The sequence below is a fragment of the Pelecanus crispus genome, chromosome 1, assembly GCF_030463565.1.
Source record: "Pelecanus crispus isolate bPelCri1 chromosome 1, bPelCri1.pri, whole genome shotgun sequence".
Lineage (NCBI taxonomy): Eukaryota > Metazoa > Chordata > Aves > Pelecaniformes > Pelecanidae > Pelecanus > Pelecanus crispus.
Window position 1 is genome coordinate 50,138,778 of NC_134643.1, and position 20,953 is coordinate 50,159,730.

Sequence of the window (20,953 nt, forward strand, 5' to 3'; positions counted from 1 at the left end):
TTTCTTTCAATTTGGAAGAGTGTTTTGGTTTCAAAATGTCTGCAGAAGCATGTACAATGAGTTGCTGAGCCACTGCATAACACTTTGACGCTTCAGGAATTTGAAGTTGGGTTCCTCCAGAGACAGTCACCCAGCGATGCTGGCAGGAGAGGTTATTCCTGCTTGCCACTTTCTCTCTCTCCCCTACAAACCTTGAGGATCTACTGCATGTCATTCAGACACGGGTGTTATTTTTTTTAATAAGTAATTGAGCCATTTTTGCAGTAGCTGGCCTGGATGCTGGAAGCAGTCTTTTTCCAACAGGGTAGCCTATTTACATTTACTATCAGAGGGATAACTTAGCTTGAGGAAAGCTGGACTGCATCAGGTACGTGGTTCAGCTTGTTTAGAACAAGTATGGGTTTTCAGTACTTCACTACAGTCTGCAATACAGATACACTTTTCATAATCATTTAAAGACCCATGCAATTATTTTTTCACATGGTGCAGAAGCACAACTAAGGCTAAACAGCAGTCATTTTCCTCTAGCTCTACAAGATAATTCAAATTAGTCAAGTCGCTGGTTATTTGCCAGAGCACAATCCCTAGAGTAAATGCTTCTGAGAGTTTAACCAGTCTCTTCAGGTGCTTTGAAAGGAAGTTTTCCTATTCCATAGCTTTATTTGAAATTATATGGATCAAGAGAAAGAGATAACTAGTCCACATGGATGTTCCTTTAAAAGAAACATCACGTTGTGGTTGTGTTTTAGGAGAGCCATCGCAGCTTGAAGAAAAAACATCCATCCTGTTCTCAAACAACCATCTCTAGTTATACAGAAATCCCAAGTGTCATGCCTGTTGAATTTCAATATCAAGAGACCACCTGACAGAATGATAAGAACATATCTTAATTTGGAAATTTTATGTTAGTTCACCAGATTCACAAACAGGAGAGCAATAAACTGGATTAAGTAGTAAATGCTCCAGATAATAGGTACTGAAAAGGAAGCAGGATTAGTGATCGGAGCTAAGGCAGGAAGGAAAATTTCAGCAGAGATTTTATTGAAAAAATACAGAGGTAAAAAAAATTACCAAGTCTTGTTGGTAAATAATCTTGAAAAGCTTAATAATAAAAAAAAAATCTACAGATTTACAGCATATATATATAGTCCATTCAGAGAAAACAAGAAACAAGCAAAGGATTTTAATAGCTACATGGTTTTGTGTCTTCTAATGGAGCCAAGAAAAGGCAAAGACCACAAGAGTATTTGCAAATGCATAAAGCAAAGTATATCTGACCTAAAAGACAGTATTTACATAACTATGTGTTATATAGCATTGTAAACAATTGCGTAATCAAAGGTCAGGCTGTTTACATTGGAATATGTAAGGCTATCCTTTCACAAAAAATCTGTGGCTAGGATGTTGCATAGAAATAGTTGCATCTAAAATTTTTTTATAAGAAGAGACTGCTTCTTCGCGATAAACAGTACTACTTAAGACTGAGCTGAAAATATGTAGTATGTAGTATATGTTTAGCTATCTGAAGGTATTTAGTATGAGAGAAAATGAAAAGTTATAAAAGAAAAATTGCTTTGGCTCGAACCGCAATAGCAGATGCACAGTGAGCTTCTGTACTTAAGCTGAACTCTGTTGATGTTAATGAGGTTCAGCCTGGGAAGAGGGCTTTATCTATATACAGTCAGTTGCAGAACTGGATTAAAATGCTTCCCCAATTTCAAGTGTCCTATTTTTCAACATAAAAAATGTGAAGTTGCAGAAATGAATGACTACTTAGTTTTGATTGTGGACTTACAACAGGTGTTTTGCAATTGCCATTTAAAAAAAAAATAGGTAGACATAAAGAAGCATAGATGTTATCTATTAAAAAACAAGACCTATGATCATCTTTCTAAAAATTGCATTTTTTATTAAAAAAAAACCAAAATCATCATGCGTTGCAAAGTCTTCCCTCATTTATGGCTTCATTCATAACATATTGACTGATGGTGGACATTCATAGCATGCAAAGCTTGAGCACCTGTGGAAGTCCTTGGATGATGAGAATCTTTTTTATTTATGATATACATTTCACATAATTTTGTGTTTGGTTCAAATATATTCTTCAGAAGTATGAAGCTGATTTTTATTTTTCTAAATATGAAAAATGAATTTTGATGGGGATGAGATAAGCACAAGTGCTCAACTGCATCAGTCTTGCAGCTGAATTCACACAGGTGCAATTATAGTTTCAAAGTTTAAGTGACTTCATTTTCATATTTGTAACCAAAAGTTTTTACACTAGATCTTCTTGCAATCATCACTAAAATGTTTAGAAGATATAGAGTAAGTGTTGCTACTTTTTGGTAAAATATTGAAGAGTATGTAAGGGACAAAGAAAACCTCTGGCATTTTTGGAGCTAGGGCTAATTAGGTCTTATTTAATTTAGGTGCGTGAGTAATGTTGCCTTAGCACAAAGAGCATTATTTTAACAATCCTTACCTGAGTTAAAAAACCTGCATAGTGCATTTCCATAATAATTGCTATTCATCTAAAAATATGTAGTTTGCTGCTTAGTTGTATTCAAAGATCTTATTAGGTTGAAATAAGAGTCCCATAACATTCAATGGGAATGATTTTAGAAAATATTAGTTTTGGCTGGGCTACACTTTATTAAATAAAAACCAGAATACCTGCTTGCTACCAATGTTTAAAATGTGTTGTATATTTTTTTTCTTCAGTTTTTATTACATGGACTTGTTAGAAAAGGAGGATTTTTTTTTGCTTATAGCAAAATCCAATGAAGTAACATTTATTATTTCCTTGTGAATATATGAAACATTAATCAATACAGTTCATTTTCATCTTTTATTCTTCCTGTCTTCCCTGAAGTAACATTTTTTGCTGATTTTCTAAGCATTCTTTCAATTTATCTTCAGTCAAAGTGAGTCGTTGTTCCAGGATTGATATAGTCTGTATGAAGAGGACAGTAATTTCAATTTGTTTTTATGTTACTCACACGGTATTATAAAAGTGTGCAACATAGTAACAGAAGAAAAATCATTTTAGCTCAACAGGAAAAAATATCCTAAGATGGCTTTTCCTTAGCTATTCCACTATTTACAACTGTATTCAAAAATAATGGCTTTGTATCTATGCAGACTGTCTAAAGGTTTAACATTGTTTTCACAAAATATTTTCTCTGAGAAATATATATGTGCATATATAAATTACTCTGAAATACTATGTTAAAGTTGCATCCATATTTCAATAGAAAAAGAGCCATCACTGGTGACCCCAAATAGTGTCTTCCAAAAACCTAAAAGAAACTTCTAAGGCATCCCCCAAAAAAGGAAGTGAGAAAAAAAATATACTATTAAAACCATTCTTCAAGAGATTACCTTAATCAGAAAAGGTAGGTTACTGGACACAGGCTGGCAGTTTCTTTCTAATCTAAGTTACTACACAAATCATTTTCAACTGATGACTCCATACTTCCCAAAACTTATTTATTGAGTTAACATATATATTGCAAAAGAACGCAGAAAAAAACCCCTTAGCCACTCCCTTTTGATTTGGTTTAATGTTAATATATTACAGACTAGAGTAGTATCTTAAAACATAGATTGGCTAAATCTGGATTACTAAAAAGTATTGAGCACTTGCAAACTAGTGACTCAGAGTCACTGACTGAGACTAGTATTTGTGTAGTTTCACTGACACTAGGAATTATTCCAGTGCTTAGATTCCTGCCTAAGCCAACACCTTGAACACTAAGTTTGAAAAGGGATTTACTGGTACATTGCCAATTTACTTTGTTCATCCCCTGCTAATACATAACTGTTCAAGCTGGAATCCGACAATGTCTGCTAAACAACTGGCTTCTGGCAAATCTATGCTAGATCTCACTATGGAAAAATAGTGACTCTTTTCCTCCAGACTTAAAAATACAACAATAATCTTTATGTAGCAAGAAGCTTTCACTTTAGCAAACACAATACATGCGATCAATATTTGCTGAAAGGAAAAAACCAAAATAGTCACTTGACTATACAACTATTTAGAATAACCCCATAGACTTTAATATTCTGATTTGTGAACATGGTTCCTGGGTGGGTTTTTTTTTTTGCCCATTGACAGCGTTATCATTTTCTACTGCAAGTGTTATCTGTTATTGCATACTTACTAGAGTTAAAACATCCAGCTGCTCCACAATGTGCTCCAAAGCATTACCCAGGGAGGGGGAGATGCCTGTTTGCTTGTCCACATTAGGCACAGCTGATTCGCTCTCATTCTCTGACTTGCTTTTTGAACTTGTTGCCAAGACTGAAGCAGGGGGACACTGCAGATCTTCACTGCTGACATCATCCTTGAATACAGAAACACCATTTGAAGATTCAGTTGCCATTGTCTTCATTTAATGGGAACCATACAAGAAGATAGGCAGAAAAATCTGGCTTTAAATTTTTTTAAAAAAATCTATTTACACATATATGCACACACACAAGGGCCTTCAGATTTGCTTCTTGTACCAGGCCCAATTCATAATACTTCATTCTGACCTAAGAGAGAATTTCACCTGTGATGGATGAGGCAATAAGAGAAATCTCACCAGGCTTTAGGTACATGTTTCAGGTACATATGATTGAGGAACTACATACTGTACTACTGGAGCTTGGATTAAAACTCGAATAAATACTATTGCTGACTGGAGTTTTCTTCAAAAAGATAGCTCTAGTTCACAAAGGAATTCATTCACAGCAGTCATATGGATGAAAAATCCTTATGTGACTAGATGATCACAAGGGTTCCTTCCAAATTCATAGTATGAAATCTTTGTTTAACATGAATTAACCTCTTCTTTCAGAATAAATAAAAGAAAAAAGTAGTTTTTAGTTGTTTATACAGTGGCATTACTTTTTGAGAAAGTGATTCTTTCAGAAAATGGGAGGAGGAATCAACAGAAAAGACCCACACAATGCAAAGTTAAGAGAGAAATAGCTTTGATGTACAAATATTGCTCCAGGGTAAGTGAGAGAGCAGGATCTTCCCAATCCTCAGTTTGTTTGTGCCTTGAAGTTCTTAATGGCACTTTTGAGCAGCAAAAGGTTAAATCATCACTAATTCATTAGAAGGTCCTTCATAACAACTTCACCTGTTTTATTAATCACTTTTTGAGGTTTCCTTGAAGACTTCTTATACCTTCAGATAATTTTAGTTTATTTTTACACTAAAATAAACTGAGGTAGTCAAGTTTTATTATCTCTAATTATATTTGCAATATCCACAACATTTACAAAATAAAACTTTTAAATGGTTACAATTTAACTGTTTCACTGAAATTTATCAACAGCTGATGAAAATATCCATTAGCTATGCAAAGGGGAAATTTTAGTCTTATCTGATATATTTAAAATACACAATATTTACAATGTACCCAAAATATACGTGTTGTAAAGCTGAACAGATTTTCAAAAGAAAGAGTCTTAAAATCATTGTCAGCCATTAAAAAAAAATTCCCGTAGGTCTATAAAATAATCTTGTAGAATGTAAATTGCTAGGCAGAGTTAGTGGCAAACCTCTACAAGATTACCTGGGCATGTTTATGAGTTTCTGTCAAGAAAGATTAATGTGTAGTTGACCTTGCCTTTGAATCAGGTAGGATCAGAGAGTGATGGATGAAATACTACTACTACAATAATGTCATGGTTTTAAATATCAGTAATACTAAATCATATCAATATTATCAGGAGCTTATACTGCTGCATTATCCACAATACTATTCCTGTGTCTTCAGTGCCATCCTGCACAGTCCTGATGAACTAATGTGCTCTGTTCTCTGGACTCACTGTTGCTGATTCTCCAAAATCTTTTCTGTCCTAAGTGCTGGGGCTGTGCTACCTACATCAGTGAGAGAGAACTAAGCAAGAGACAAGTTGTGTCCACTGTCTGTCTGGAAGGCCTTTTCTTTTTACTGGCAAAGCACAAGAGCAGACCAAAAATGCCACACACATGGAGTCAGTAGAAGACCATGGGTCTAGTGAGGGGGATGGCTGAAAGCAGATTCTGGTGGGGTAAGAGGGTTGCGTATCTTAGGAAAAGGAGGACAAAGAAGAAAGTCTCACTACCCTCTCTGGGTTAAAAGCTCCATTGTGCAGTTAAGTTCTGCAAGGACAGGTCCCAGCCCCCAGGCCAAGAACCCATGAAATGCAGAGCATGGGGTTGATAGAGGTAGGGGGAGATACCTATGCATATACTTCAGACCTTAACTTACAACGCTACAAAACCACATGGAACCCTTCTCAAGGTTTGATAGTACCATGGTATTTGGTGATATGTCACTTTCATTGATTTCATTATGATGAAAGAAACAGATAAATGAACTAGAAGATACCTCCAGTTCCCTTTCAGCCCTCTTTTCTGTGCTTGGTGACTGATTTATGGAAATGAACTAAGCATGTCAACTAATAAAGGTCTGATGCAACTAATACTGAAATCCATCAGTGATTTGTATTGATACTGGGTTGTGTCAAAAAATAAAAGTGTGCCAGGCATCAAACTACAGATTTCAAACATTAAACATTCAAGGCTGTTCTATAGAATGTCCTAATGGTTACAACATTTGCATAGGACTACAGAGAACTGGCTAAGGCTATTTAAAATCATGGCTCATAGCTCAATGCTTTGTTAGCCAGGCTGTTGCCTTTTAAAGGCATGAAACTCTGGAAGAAAGGGTACTCTCTCCAGCCATGCTGTTTGAGTTTTGCCACTGGTCAACAGAAAGCAGCTTTAGTCCAGTGGTTAGGATGCTCAGTCAGGAGCAGGTAAGTCCTGTTCCCATGAGAGGCTTTATATTTTATATATAAGGGGATAAAATGAATAAAAAATCCAAAGGAGAAAGGATTTGAACCCAGAACTTCCCCACTCCTAACTAGATGCTTTAATTACATCTTTCTCTCCAGTACTATCAATTTCTTTCTCCATATGAAAAATCTTGTGATGTCATCTTCAAATTATTCTAAAGTATTGTACATTGTGAAGGAGTCACTTGTTAGCACAAAATGAGACAGAATGCAAATGGTTTGATTTTTGGACAAGGTAGGCAGAAAACAAATTTCCCATTTCATTTTACTTTGCTTTAGCTCCTTTCTTTAAAGTGTTAGAAGTCCTCAAAGGACAATGTTCCAAATATCTCAGAATATCCTGGCTCACAATGTATCCCATGTACTTTTAGAAGAGCATGAAGTATATAGGATTATTGCATCTTAAGACTGTCCATATCTTCCCTTTGCAGATTTCATTATATGAGATACCATTAATTTAATCCTAGAAGAGCTCAGATTCACTCTGTTATTTCTGACTTACTAAGTTATAGCTGAGGTCCTTGGGAAACAGGATTAATGGAAGATTTTTGGCACGCTTACTAAATCACAAGATGGAGATAGTCTCAAATGCTGATTAACACAGAAAAGATTAAGCTCAATTTGGCATTCAAACGTTAAAGAAAAAATATTGCCATACCTTAAAGAATTCCTGCCTTACAACCAATCATACTATGAAGAACATCCTTGTGTTTAACTACAACAGGAGAGTCTGTTGGAATAGATTTCTGGGTGAGATTTCTATAGAAAGATAGTGACATTACAGAAACCTTGCTTCTGTCTGTAAATCTTGACTGCTTTCCCAGAAGCTTCCAAACCTCAACCAGAATTAGCTAAATTTGACAGAGAGGTAGAGGGCTCACTGATTAAGTTGCAACAACTTTCAGGAAAATTGGAGGCAGGGTAGAGATGGGACGTGTTGCAGGAAAGACAGGTAGAACCCAAGCATTATATATTCTGCATGGCAGCAGTAAACCTGCCCGGTTATCACATGCCTTATGAAATGCAGGCAGTTGATGAGGGAAGTTGAAAGTGTCAGTGAAAACAGCCAATTGGTGCAGCAACAATTTGTAAAGCTTGTGCAATTATTCTTTGTAGACACCTGTATGTGTCCTCTGAAAATTTTGGCACCTTTTGCTGATTTTAATCAAACTTAATGAAGAGGTAGGGGTCTCAGAAGTAATTCAGTTCCTGAAAGCTTCAGGAAACCATTTGCCAGAGATTCCCACCTGAGGTTAATGCAGCTCTACAAGTTCACATGCCTTAGCTCCGAAGGGGAATAAGGATGTGAGTTCCAGAAGTACAAGAAGGACCCAGGCTGGAATCTGTGTCTTCCCAGACACCAATATCAATAAGCTCATTGGAAATAAACCTAGCATGGTTTGTCTAATGTTAACAAAGCTACTTGTAGTAATGTTTTGAGAAGTACATTCATTTTCTTGCCTTAAATAACACAGCCAAAGCAGATGTAACTGTAAACTTCAACTGATGCTCTCTGACTTTGCTTAAAGGCATACTGCTTTGCAAGTTCAGTGTCCTACGGATAATCTATTAATTCTCAAGTACTTAAAAATAATAAAAAATAGTTTTGACATACAATGGCACTCAAAAATTTGCTGTCTGTGATTTGGAGTATTAGGATTTAAAATTAATTGACAAGTTGTTCTAAAAACAGTTCTAGTCTGAAGTTGGTGTTTCTCAGTTTCTTTCAAACAAGCCTGCTGTACTTCAGACTGAAAGTAGAGATTTCAGTTTAAGCTCCCACAAAGTGATTACAAATTTTGTTATTAAAGCCAACCTAAATAGGTTCTTCTAACCCGAGGAGGAAAGCTGTCAATTCAGGCAAACAGAGCAAATGCTAAGCTACTAAAAATCCACCAAACATTTTCTTCTTACAGGAAAATTGATCCAAAATTCAATGTATCAGACAAATAGGCTGTGAAAAATGCTTTGTAGCTCAGTAAATTGCCACCAACATTGCCAAGCCAGAGTACTGGAAAAGTGTTCTTGTAATTTAGTGGGTTAAGCAGAAAATTGAGATTCTTCTGTTATATACTCAAAACGTATAGGGACAATACAACACGAAAGTGCTTATATAAGAAAGGCAAAGGCCTTGATGTTTATCAAATCTGAAAGGATCAAATACAGATAAGCAAATAATTGAACTTTCAAAATTAGTAAGAGAAATGAAATGAGACCGTTTCAAATTTTCAACTTAGATAAGTTGTGCCAAAATGGTTGTTATTTTCATCATATTCCGGAAATTTGTAGAGATTTTTAAATGTTGTCAGACATCAAGTATGGTGCTATATCCTTGAGATGCCTTCTTTATATTTTAACCCTTCCTAGTATCTAAATTTACAATCTCTTCCAGCTCAGTGAAGGGTCCAAAACTGCTGAAATCTAATGCAACTCTCAAATGCCAAAGCCTTGTTATAAAGGACTGACAATACTCTCAGTAGATATACTTTACTTTTGGATACCGATCAGTTCATGTCCACCACTTTCATTCAGCATAATGTTTTGTAAAAAAGTTCTTTTTAAAGAAACTCTTTCTAACCAACAGCCTATTTTACATAAAGTGTTTCAAGAACTAGATGTTCCCTTTCCTTCAAATTAGCCCCCTTAGTATTTTAAATACTACCAATTCATAAACAATTCTGTATGTTGCCAGCAGTGTAGTAAAAATGCCTTATAATTCAAAAAACCAAACTATTCTGAACGACTTCAGAGCTATAGCTTATTTTGAGAGAATAAATTTGAATAAGGCAATCAATTTCAAATTGTTACTTCTGAGCAAATCTAAAAAGAAAATTAAAATGTGTACAGTGTTTCCATTCACAGCCCGTTAGTAATAAAATGGACTCACATTTGGGCAACTTCGTGCAAGTTACAAATAAGGAGGAGAAGGAACAGATTTAATTAATCAATAGGAAGTTATTACCATGACATTACCAAGCAGATGTTCAGTAGAAAATTAAATTTAGCTTATAAATGATGTCACAAACAGCAAACCATAATTGCTCATCTTTGTTTTCTGTCAAGCAAAATAGCCAAAACTCTGTGTGTGGTACTTAATTTGTGAAAAATCCTTATACATAACCTTATCACCTCTGCCTATTTCTAAATGTTTTCCCAAGAACATTCACAGATCTGATAGAAACAAGGACTGCATCCCAGTCTCCCTTCACTTCATGATGTATAAGAATGGAATCTGAGAAAAATGCATCCATATATAAAGATGCCTGAGCAATTTTATTTATAGAGAAAAAAAATTCCCTCAAGGAAAAAAATATGAAAAAATACAAGTCTCTGTCACTCAACTGAAAATCATTAGTCTTCAATCTCCTAAGAGCTTCGAATTCAGAAGATATAGACAACAGCTTCCAAATGAATATTTTAATGATCTTATAATTAAGATGGGCTTATATGAAAAAGTGACATTGGTAAGCTTCCCAATGAATCACAAAAATTGGCACGGTCTGCTTTTTAAAAATAATCCTTAAATTTTGAACACATGGTACATTTGCCTACTAATACTAAAACATTTCTGATACTGAGATTAAAACAACTACAAACAATTAGTCATAAGTAGGGCATTAAGCTCAAACAGACCAAAGAGCAAAGGCATAACAGAGTAGTCTCCCACCTTACCAGACCTTGATTTCCTGTGTTTTTTGGTTATCTGAAACCGTGGGAACTTTCTTAGCAGATGTAACAGTACTATCATTATCACTGCTTTTTCCTCCATCATGTGAGTCTACCCTTGAACGAAAATGGTTCACTGTAGATAGGCTAAATTGAATCGTTCGGGAGATGTTTTTTTCTCCGTTTTTTTCCCCGTAGGCCGTAATTATTCACAGATCACTTCTATTGTTTTGAAATTATTTTTTTCAGTCAGTAAGTGATCCACATAAAACAGAGTGCTCTGATCTATTAGGCTAACACTTAGTATGTTAAATCACAATCTGTTTTATCAGTTTCTACTGCAGAAAACTTCTCTGTAGTTTCAGCTGATTACAGCACTCTTCATTTCCTTTCCTCTCTCACGCACATGAATCAGCGCAGCAAAAACCTGCCATGTGCCAAACTGCAGCTTTCTGCCCCTTGCTATCTGATGAGGTAGTTCTGGTATAATTTATCTGCAAACTTTAATCGAAGTTTTGCATTCAAGCAGTAAATTACAGATAAACTATGCAGTGCATCTAAAACAAAGTCCTACCAAGCTTTTCTAGCTTGAGTAGACCTCTTTCAGAGCAACTTGTAACACAGAATTTCACACTTAATTCAAAGTCTTTCATGGCTTCTTACACATCTCAGTCTTCTCTAGCTCTTAAAAGAATGTCCAAGCTAATAGCAAATATTGAAAGCATTTAATGTAAGTGCCCCTCATCCAATCAGACAAGGAAATATTCGGTCTCCTCCTCTCTGGCACAGGTATCATCACTGAAGGTAGCACATCCTTCAGTTTAGAACTTGACCACAAGCAGTGGTATCAGGATACTGATACAAACTCACAGCTGACAAATGAAGCCAGACTATCAGACTGTATTCCTTAGCAAAACAGGCATTTTCACCTAAAATGGAATAGCACTTTTTTCAGTCTTGAAAACAACAAATTCAGCCTGAAGCTAACTGAATTTATAGAAGTCACAAGGGCAGTACAGTACAATGAAAACTAGTTGCTAACCTGTTCTTTTGTTTGTTTGTTTTTTAAAACTATCAGTACAAAATTAACTGAAATCCTGATGCACTTACAGCTATGGTCTGATTAATCAGATTTATTTATTTCTATCAGGATTACAGCTATGTTAAATTTAGCATTGCTGTAAGACCATGAAATAATAAACTCTCTTGTTCACAGGCACATCTCAAGATATCCTGAATAGATAGTTTTATGTAAATAAGTTATATCATACTTTACAAGTGTTCTTTCACACACATAATGACAAACTGGCTACGTGGTTTTGTTACGTCAGCTTTTTCTCAGACTGCTGCTGATGGTCTGAGGAAACACTGTAAAACAGTGCACATTCAACGCACTGAGTATTTTGCAATTCCACGTGTACAGAATCTAGTACAGAACAAAAAATTCTTTCCATATTCCATTCAAGACAAGAGAACACAGAAAAAGAACAAAAAATAAGCTTTGTTTTCTCCAAGAAATGTAAGAATTAATTACATTTCCCCCATAAAAAACTCAGAGAAGCCCACAAACATTTGAGTGCATCCAGTTAGGAACAAATAATAGTTCTAAAATATTTTTATAAATTCTTAGATCATCAGTAATACCTAAGCTTTACTTAAAAAAAACAGATAAAAAATTTTAGTTTGCTCATTGATGTTAATTTCTAACATTAATAGTTCCCTGCACAGATTCTGATTCAGTAAAGGGATCCACAAAAACTGAATGGCTATGCTCTGTTTCCACTGGATTTAGATAAACCTAACCCTTAAAATGAAATACAGTACCTAAATACAGTAGCTATACAGCTGGTCAAGGAAGAAAAAAACCCACAGCTCCCTCAAACATGTTCTAATCAAACCACTACATTTTAAGCATTTTAAGCATTAAGAGAAAACTGAGGATTTCCCTCCACAAAACAAGCAATACTGCGGAAAAGTTAAAAAAAAACCAAACCAAACTCATGAACATCCCACACAAACTAGACAGAAATCATTAGAGGTTCAATTTCCAAAGGTGGGAATTTCCCTGCCAGGAAGTCAATTCTAAATATAACAGTTCAGGAAGACCATATTGAAACACTTTCATAAATTATAAGAGCACTTGCACCACAAGCACTAAAAATAGCAATATGTACCTTACAGAATAAAGGTAAAGGAAGGTAATAAATGATCTTCAATATGTATTCATCTTCAGCAAGAAGCTTTGCAAAGCCGAGGACAGATTACATGAAACCATAGAAACATTCCCACTATTCACAATTACAAAATAAAGTTGCCAATTTTAGTTTAGGCAAATTACTTTGGACTGCATGCGTGCACATCTGAGAGAACATCTTATAACTAAAATCAATGCTAAAGTTTCAAGTGATGACTTCTTTTTACCCACATAGAGTCCTAATAAAAATTGTATTACATACTCTGCTTGAACTTCTTATCCATACTAGGCAGGGGAAAGCTGAAGGAGGGCAGGAGGAATACTTGTAACAGAAACTGGAAACATAATGAAATAGATACTAGAAATGAAATAATGACAGCAAATGAACAACCCTATATGGACAAGACCTCCTTTCTAATACTATAAATAGAATATTCTGCTATATTTGATACTACAAATGCTAATGAATAAAAACAGAAGTCAAAAAACCTAAGACTTTCCTAGCATGTGGGCAAACTCCCTATACTCCAAGTAGCAGATTGTGAAGGTTCATAGAGGGCATCAAATACATGGAGGGAGGGAGGCAGGGTTACCTCAGTGTGAGTGAGAGCACAGCATCCTCACCGTGAACACATGTACTTGGAGAAATGACAGCCGTTCTTCTGGATTGCCTGTTCATGACTTCTTTCTGTGCTCTTCCCTCTACTTAAGAAACTGACCGAAAGTCTCTGCTTCAGACCAATAGCTAGCTAAATAAGTCTAACTGAACTTCACAAAGAAACAATAGCTGCTAACAGTATGATTTATTGTGCAGAGTCTTAAAATATATATAAGGGCTAGCACTTCATCTATCTCATTCAAATGGCTGGCAAAGTCACCTAGTATATTCACTGGTATTGTTCAAAATGAATTTACAATGAAAAGAGATCGTTTGGCAAACCCAAGGGAATTTCTCATTCTTGGAGACATGTTTACTCCCAGGAAAACCCGTTACAAAGCCATTTTTCTTAAGTTTAATTTTTCAAACTAAATCATGTACTTTACAGTATGTAATTGATTTCTCTTAGATAAGTGTCTCTTAACCTGTTGAGGCAAAACTAATCTTGATCAAGTTACAGTGTATGTCATTGAGTAGTGCTAAAGGAACGCAATTCTGTCTTAAACTCCACCTTCCAATAAGAACGAACAAACAATTACTGAAGACAAAATCCTGAAAAGACAGACTCTGCCAGGACAAGGAGAAGGATTGAAGTACGTGAGTAACCTCCTCCTAAACCGTGCAGAAAGCTGAGAAGAGCTGCAGTCCCTGTGCTTCAGGCTCCACAGACCAGGGGTCTGGTGCTTCACAAGGGCAGGAGGCTGCTGCACAGAAGAACCAGTGTAGAGCTGTCTATGCTGCAGAGCCTCCTGTCATGCACATACGCATCCTACATTAGCAGAGCCCCCTGCTGTAGAAGGAGCACAGAAGATCTTTCTGCCAGCCCATACATAAGGATATACTCACACATAACTACATACAACCTTCTTTCAAAGTTAGAGGCAAAGCCAACAGAAGCTCCTTTCTGTTGGCACAGCTGCACCTGTACCAATGGTTTTTGTCAGGACATCAGTGCTACGGGATGATTTTTTTTTTCTTTTGGTACTTCATACCAACATAACTTGTGTCAACAAAACTTTGTTGCATAGACAAACTTAGCTTGCCTCCTGTTAGGGGATGCTAGGAGGTGCAGGGTCTCCACATGAAGATTTCAGAAGCAAATCTTCTCTTGTTAGCTGAGATCTGGCAGCTTTGACTTCCCTTCAGAGCAGGGGCAACAACAGGAGGGTATATCACTTGGACCAGGTGGCTGTTGACAACACTATTGGGTTTTTACTTCTACTTCTATGGAGAAAAGAGTCTCTACCAATTCAAATTATTTACAAGAAAATATCAAAGAGTAAAAAGCATTAGAAACTAAGTTAGCAATTCAGCATAGTAGAGTCCAAAGTTAAATCCAACAGGGCCAGCACAATTGCTTCAAGACTTTGCCAAAAAGCCAGATGCTACTACTCGGGGGGGGGGCATGCCAAATATTTCACAGCTTGGAACTGAAATCCCCTGCCTATAGCCAGGAAAAAAATATTTTACTATGTAATAGAGGAACACTGTTCCTCAGCATTTGACCAAGGCTTTTGTTAACAAAATCTTACACCTATAATGGATGATGAAGAAAGGTTTGACAAGGTCATCAAATTCTTTAACAACAGTGTCACAGAAAACTCGCATAAGGATAAAATGAAGCTTCAAAATTTTCCTTGAAAAGTCAAATTTATGTGCTTTTGTTAGGTTTCATTTAATACCTTAATAAAAAGACGCAAAAGTCTACACTGAGCTATTTCAGTCCTCAGCATTAGTAATACACTGAAGGTTTGGACAAGCTGTCCAGTTTGAAATGAAAACAATACTCAGTGCTGCTGAGCTTCGTTTAGAGGTAGGATTTTCAAAAATTGCTTTAGCAGCACTAACATAACTTTGTACTTAAGTCAGTTGAGTTTTACAATTTACTGTGATAGGAATCAAATTAGGAAACTGCAGAAACAGAGAAATTTGAGAATTGCATACAAATATCCAAGAAATGTTAACTTTGGAGTGGTCTGACATGCCTGTTATACTCCTGAAAAATCATTTCTTTTAATTAGTGTTCTATTACAAACTTCTGTCAAAATACATGCATTGTTCAGCACCAATTAAAATGCTAAATGTGTTGGCACATAAGATTGGTAGGTAGATAGGTTCTGTTTGGCTGTATTAAAAAAGGAATTCAACAATGATAAAAATTACAGTTAAAGCATTAACGTTGCCAATAATAGCTTTATTTTGAAATGCTTCAGAATTTTCTCCCACTGTTGGGCTGTGACAGTTGGAACTTTGAGGAAACCAAAATAAACACCTTACTGATTTAAGAATATGTTCTGCAGTTCTGCCAGTTCATTAAAATCAGAATTCAGTTAAAAAAAAAAAATCTCTGTGATAAGCCGAGAGAGTGGGTTTCATTGCTCAAGCAATTCATTAGTTACCAGGCTTTAAAGATTTATCTTCTCCCTGTTTGACACTTGGTATTTTTATTTTAGCCAATTTCTTCCTACCTAAAGTGACAAAAATTAACAAACCATTGGAGGTGACTAACTGTCAGCATGGGATAAATGGCAACACCACTCTGAATTTGGGTGGTTGTGGCAGGGGGAATGGTAGGGATGGTGGCCAACTCAGTGAGTTACAATTCCAAGAACATTTGTTATTCTTAAATTTCACAGGAACATACTACTAGAAGAGGTCTTAATCACTGAATCTGGTCCTCAGGTATGAGAAGGAGTTTGCATCTATACCATTCTCATTGAGCAATCTCTTATTTTGGAACGGATATCATGTCCCATGGTAAATTTCTTTTATGACTATTCATTTATTTATTTTAATTTAAAAAAGCATAAATATGGACAAAACTTAGTTTATACAGATTATGTTCTAGCCAAGTAAAAGCGTAAAACCTTCCCACTTCTGTCCCAACAGATGCTCTTAATATCACAAAGGTCACATCCACAATCCTGTTGACTTTTGTTAAAATAAGTATGGATAAATAAATAAAAAAAGTAGTTAGCTAAAATTTAGGGGTTTGTTCTCCACTTCTGCAAACAACACTGGGAGAAAGCCCCCTTTTTCCTTAGTTCTTTGTGTGAGAACATCTTACAGATTAAGACCCTGATCCGTATTATTAGTGACGTGACGTGGCTGGCTACTTTGCAGTCAGCCAACCCAAAAGAAGGGAGGGGAGGGGGGGAATCTAGTACAAACTCCTACCTCTCTCAGCAGCAAAACGCTACGAGGCCAACAACTTGAGGAAGGTCTGCATCGTGATTCTTATAAGATTCCTTTGCCACCAAGCTGCAGAGAGGCAGTTGGTGAACACAGCAGAAGGGAAGCAGCCTGGTCTAGTATCCATGACAATTCACATCTTTGTGTTCCAGATCCAATCACTGCCACACCTTATTAGTCTTTCTTGGTACAAAAGCAAACTCCACTTATAGTTTCTGTTCTCTGTAGTGATGCTTATATGACCAGAAAAGCTGAGGTACTACAAGCAGATAGACACACAACTCACAAGAAACAAGAGCAGTGCTTACTCCTTCGTTCAGCAAGGTATAGCATCTTTTGCACAGAAAGAGGTTCTGAAGAACAGGCTTACTGTGGATTGGCACATCTCTCCATTTAATGTATATAAGCAGAAAATAATAATGTAATTTATGATTTTTCAAAAAATAGCATAACATCACATAGGGCAGTAAAAAAACTACATACACAAAGAAATTGCTCCTTAGAATATAAGGATATATAAAAAAGGCTATATATATACACATAGTTTTATATATGTATTTTATATATATAATATTTTTCTATGTGTGTTTATATATACATGGAAATATTCTCTCTATATATGCATACACACACTTATATGAAACACCTTAAAAACTCTTATTACCTTAGAATAGAAATAAACTACAACTCTGTCCCCTATACATGCAAAGCTTTAAAACTGTGTATATATACATTGGGAAAATAAATGGAAAACACTAAATAAAGGGTTTACCATTTGAAGATAAATATTAAATTACACTGGTCACAGTGTATTATTTTATTCATATATCAACCCAGGTTTGAATTAATTTGTTAAACACCCATGCAATTCTTCTGCACACATTCCATATTTAATTATGTTTGCTGTTAGATTACTAGTACTTGTGGTGTGTTTGGGGTTTTTTGTTTGTTTTGAACAGCCAAACTTAAAACATTGATTAACATTAGTATTCTCTATGTGTTCAAAATGGGAAAAAATATGACAACACAATTATATATAATAAGTCATTGTTTAACTTACCTTCCTACTGCTCTAGTGTACAAAAAGTGTCTTGAAATTATATTTGTATTAGTGACATCCAGATCAGAACCATCACAGTCTAAAACAGTATTCAATATCAATTGTCTTTATATAAGTCTACACAATTCAGTATATTCTTGTATGAATGCTATATCAAAGTCCCGACAAAAAAAAAATTAATCTACATCATCAACTGTTTATTTTTGTTGTAAAGGAACATCCTTTTAATGTGACTAATCACATTGGCAGCCAAAACAGGAGCGTCAGTATGTTCCACAAGTAGGACTGAAAGCCACAGTCCACGTACAACTTGGGCTGACGCACAAGGGTAGAACTTGCTTGCATCACTATATCTCAATAAACTGCTCTGAAAATCTGGTCCTCTGGTTAGGTTAGTTTAGACCAGGACAAAGAAAAACTGGAAACTTTTATTCTATTCTTGCTTGCCATTTCTTTGGCATTGAGGTCTGATGCTTTACTGAGCAGCAGAACAGAAATTTTGTTAAGAATCCCCATGGCTTCAAATTAAAGACCTTTTGCTTTGTAATGATGACTAAGTTGCAGTCTCTCTACAACTTTTCTGTTTTTTTCTAAAAACTCCCTTATTTGTACTAATGCTGTGATCTTTTAAAACTTCTGAAAGGAAGATTACTTTAGTATTTTATTATCACCAGCAGCAGCCTGGTGATAGCAAGAATTTATGGAACTGTGTGTCCATGCAAGGTACAAGAGGATATACGATTATCCCATACTCTAATGAAAACACGTCACTGGCACTCCTTATCATCTATGTCCCTGCATCTTAAGGAAAATAATTTCTAATCATAATAATGAACAACATTAACACAAATCTTTTCTAGACATGAATCAAGTTAAGGGTGTAACACATATATAAGATACTCCTAAGAACAGCAGCTCAGATTCTGAAATGTGCTTGGGTTTCCTTGTGCTCATGGTCACATGGCACTTCCTTTGAAAGTAAACCACATTTCTCTAAATAGTTTGGTTGTACAGGTTAGAGTTGGATTCGGGATATAACTGAATTGAAATAAAAACATATAAATAATATTTAAATACCTCACTAAATTAGCATTAATGAAAAAGTGCATTGAATACTATCCATTGGGGTATAGAAAAGAAATACAAACCCAACTATGTTAAAAGGCATGCAAAACAGAATATCATACTGTTACATCCCCTTTATTAATTTAATTTGATTAAGGCTGACTGTGTGCTTGCAACTGCATAGAAGAGCTAAACAACATGTAATCAATTGTACAGTATCAGTTATGACAGGTAGTGGTCTAGTCAAGATGTAGACATGCCACACTCAGTGGGATATGGAAGAAGGCATAACCCTACTGTGTACCACACTCCATACTTGATGTTAAAATGACAATAAAAACAAAAGCAGTTGGCACTATAATCCCAGATCAACAGCTGGCATTCCAGTCCTAAATGCCAAATTCCTGTTGGGGATTTAGAGCCTTCACAGACAAAATATACTGTTGCTTTTTACAACTGTAAAAGGCAGAATAGTACAAATGACCATAGATTAGAAGTGATGAAACACAGCTGATCAGGATAATTGAAGGCATCAGCAAAAACTCTACAGCCACTAGAATTAGGAGCAAAAAAAATGTCGTTTTAGCCCACTTTCCTAAGGAAACAATGCTGAGACTACCATTTCCATCTGCTTGTCCCCACACCTCACTTTTAAGTTTTGAACTTGTTGCAGATTTAAAAGGGTCTGACAGATATCCTAGATGGAGCTGATTTCATATAAGTTTCCCAAGAATAGATTGCCAGCTAAAGGAGAAAAATCAGTAAGTACTCCCACGGGGAGAAAGGCTCTGGCATAAGTTTACACATTATTGGAGACCAGAGAATGCATATGAGAGAAACAGAACTTATAATTACCTCAAAGCAAGGGAAAAAGCTTCAAATAAAACCTTACAGTCAGCTATGAGACACAGATTTGTAGGAAGCCGGGCTACATAATTTCTTTCACTCAAGGATTATTTGTACTTTACAAATATCAGGAACAAAATAAGTCCTAGCAATGGCATACTTATTAGCTAGAGGTGTTAAAAGAGTGACGCAGAAATTTTTTACAGTGGTTAATGAAGTATTTTTATCTTCCATTTCGGAAGATAATAAATGCTATAATTGTATTTTTGGCAAAATACTTTCTATTCCAACCGTAACAAAAAAGACTGTTAAACAATTTACACTCTATGTAAATGTTTTTAAATCCTGGGTTACATAGTTTAAACTCAACGGTTTTGAAATAACTTAACAAGTAAGGTAATGATGTTGATTTTTAATATATCCTAGAATAATGGAGAAATACCAGGGTAGTGAGAAAGCTGACATTCCATCAGTAGTTAGAAAGAATAAACAGGATAACTCTGTGGTCACAGGTCACAGTCAGCTTGAGAAATGAGTCAGGGAAAAACACTGAAAAGTTGATTTAGGACATTTATAGCAAAGATTTAAGGCGTAACGTCTAGCAAATCAATACAGTTTGAGAAAGAAATGGTCTGTCAAACTGAAGACCTCTCCAGTGAAGTATTTAGTCAAACTGTTCCTGATAAAAGTACTTTTTTTAAAAAAAAAAATCCATAATATACACACTACAATTTTAGTTAACACATTTTAGGTTGTAATGCAGTATGAAGTTAATTATCTAACCAGTGTTTCTTCAAAAACAGGTAAATCAGAAGGTTACTACAGAATTATGCTGGTTTTGGTGGTTCCACTGAAACCTGTTCTTGTTTCAGTCCCATGCAAAATGTACCAGTGATCTGGAAAGTGAAGTTTACAGATGACACAAAAAAGCATAGTGGAAGCTACTGAAATGGTCAGTGGCAATCTGACTTCATTCAGCTGTCTAAATGCAACCTTATGTACACATGTAAGATCTTAGAGATGAAGACACTCTAGAATAATACACTATAGAAAGCAGAAGCGTTGAAAAGAATTACACAATGACATAATATATAACTGAGTGAAATGATAAAACTTTGATGTGATAAGGTTCTTGAGTCAAGAATTACAGTAACTTCTTACATGTAGTTATAACTAGCTGAAAGTACAGAGCAAGAGGTAGTATTGTACTGTTACACTACACTGGCAAAAACTGGCAAGTATGGGCACAGAATTCCTGTCCTAAGAGATATGTAAGAAATGAGGAAACACCTATAAGAACAAATCATGGCTTCAAAGAGTAATCTTTTCAATGAGAAACATTTGATACTGGTTTATCTAAGAATAGGTTAAGGATAAAGTAAATTATTCTCTTAAATCTCTGTGTCAAGATAGGGGTCGTCCTCTACAA

General features: G+C 35.6%; 1 protein-coding gene across 2 annotated transcripts in view; it reads right to left on the reverse strand.

The window, feature by feature from the left end:
- Positions 1–2,846: 2,846 nt before the first annotated feature.
- The window catches only part of POC1B (POC1 centriolar protein B), a 58,450-nt gene continuing 40,343 nt past the window's right edge, over positions 2,847–20,953 (reverse strand). Inside the window, exons 11-12 of one of the 2 annotated variants that reach the window (XM_075727986.1) lie at positions 4,167–4,349; positions 2,847–2,953 (exon numbers count right to left, since the gene is read on the reverse strand). In XM_075727986.1, coding sequence (XP_075584101.1) covers positions 2,849–2,953; positions 4,167–4,349 — 288 coding nt within the window. In that variant the 3' untranslated portion in view covers positions 2,847–2,848. The remainder of the gene's footprint in view (positions 2,954–4,166; positions 4,350–20,953) is intronic. The other variant, XM_075727987.1, reaches the window with a different exon arrangement.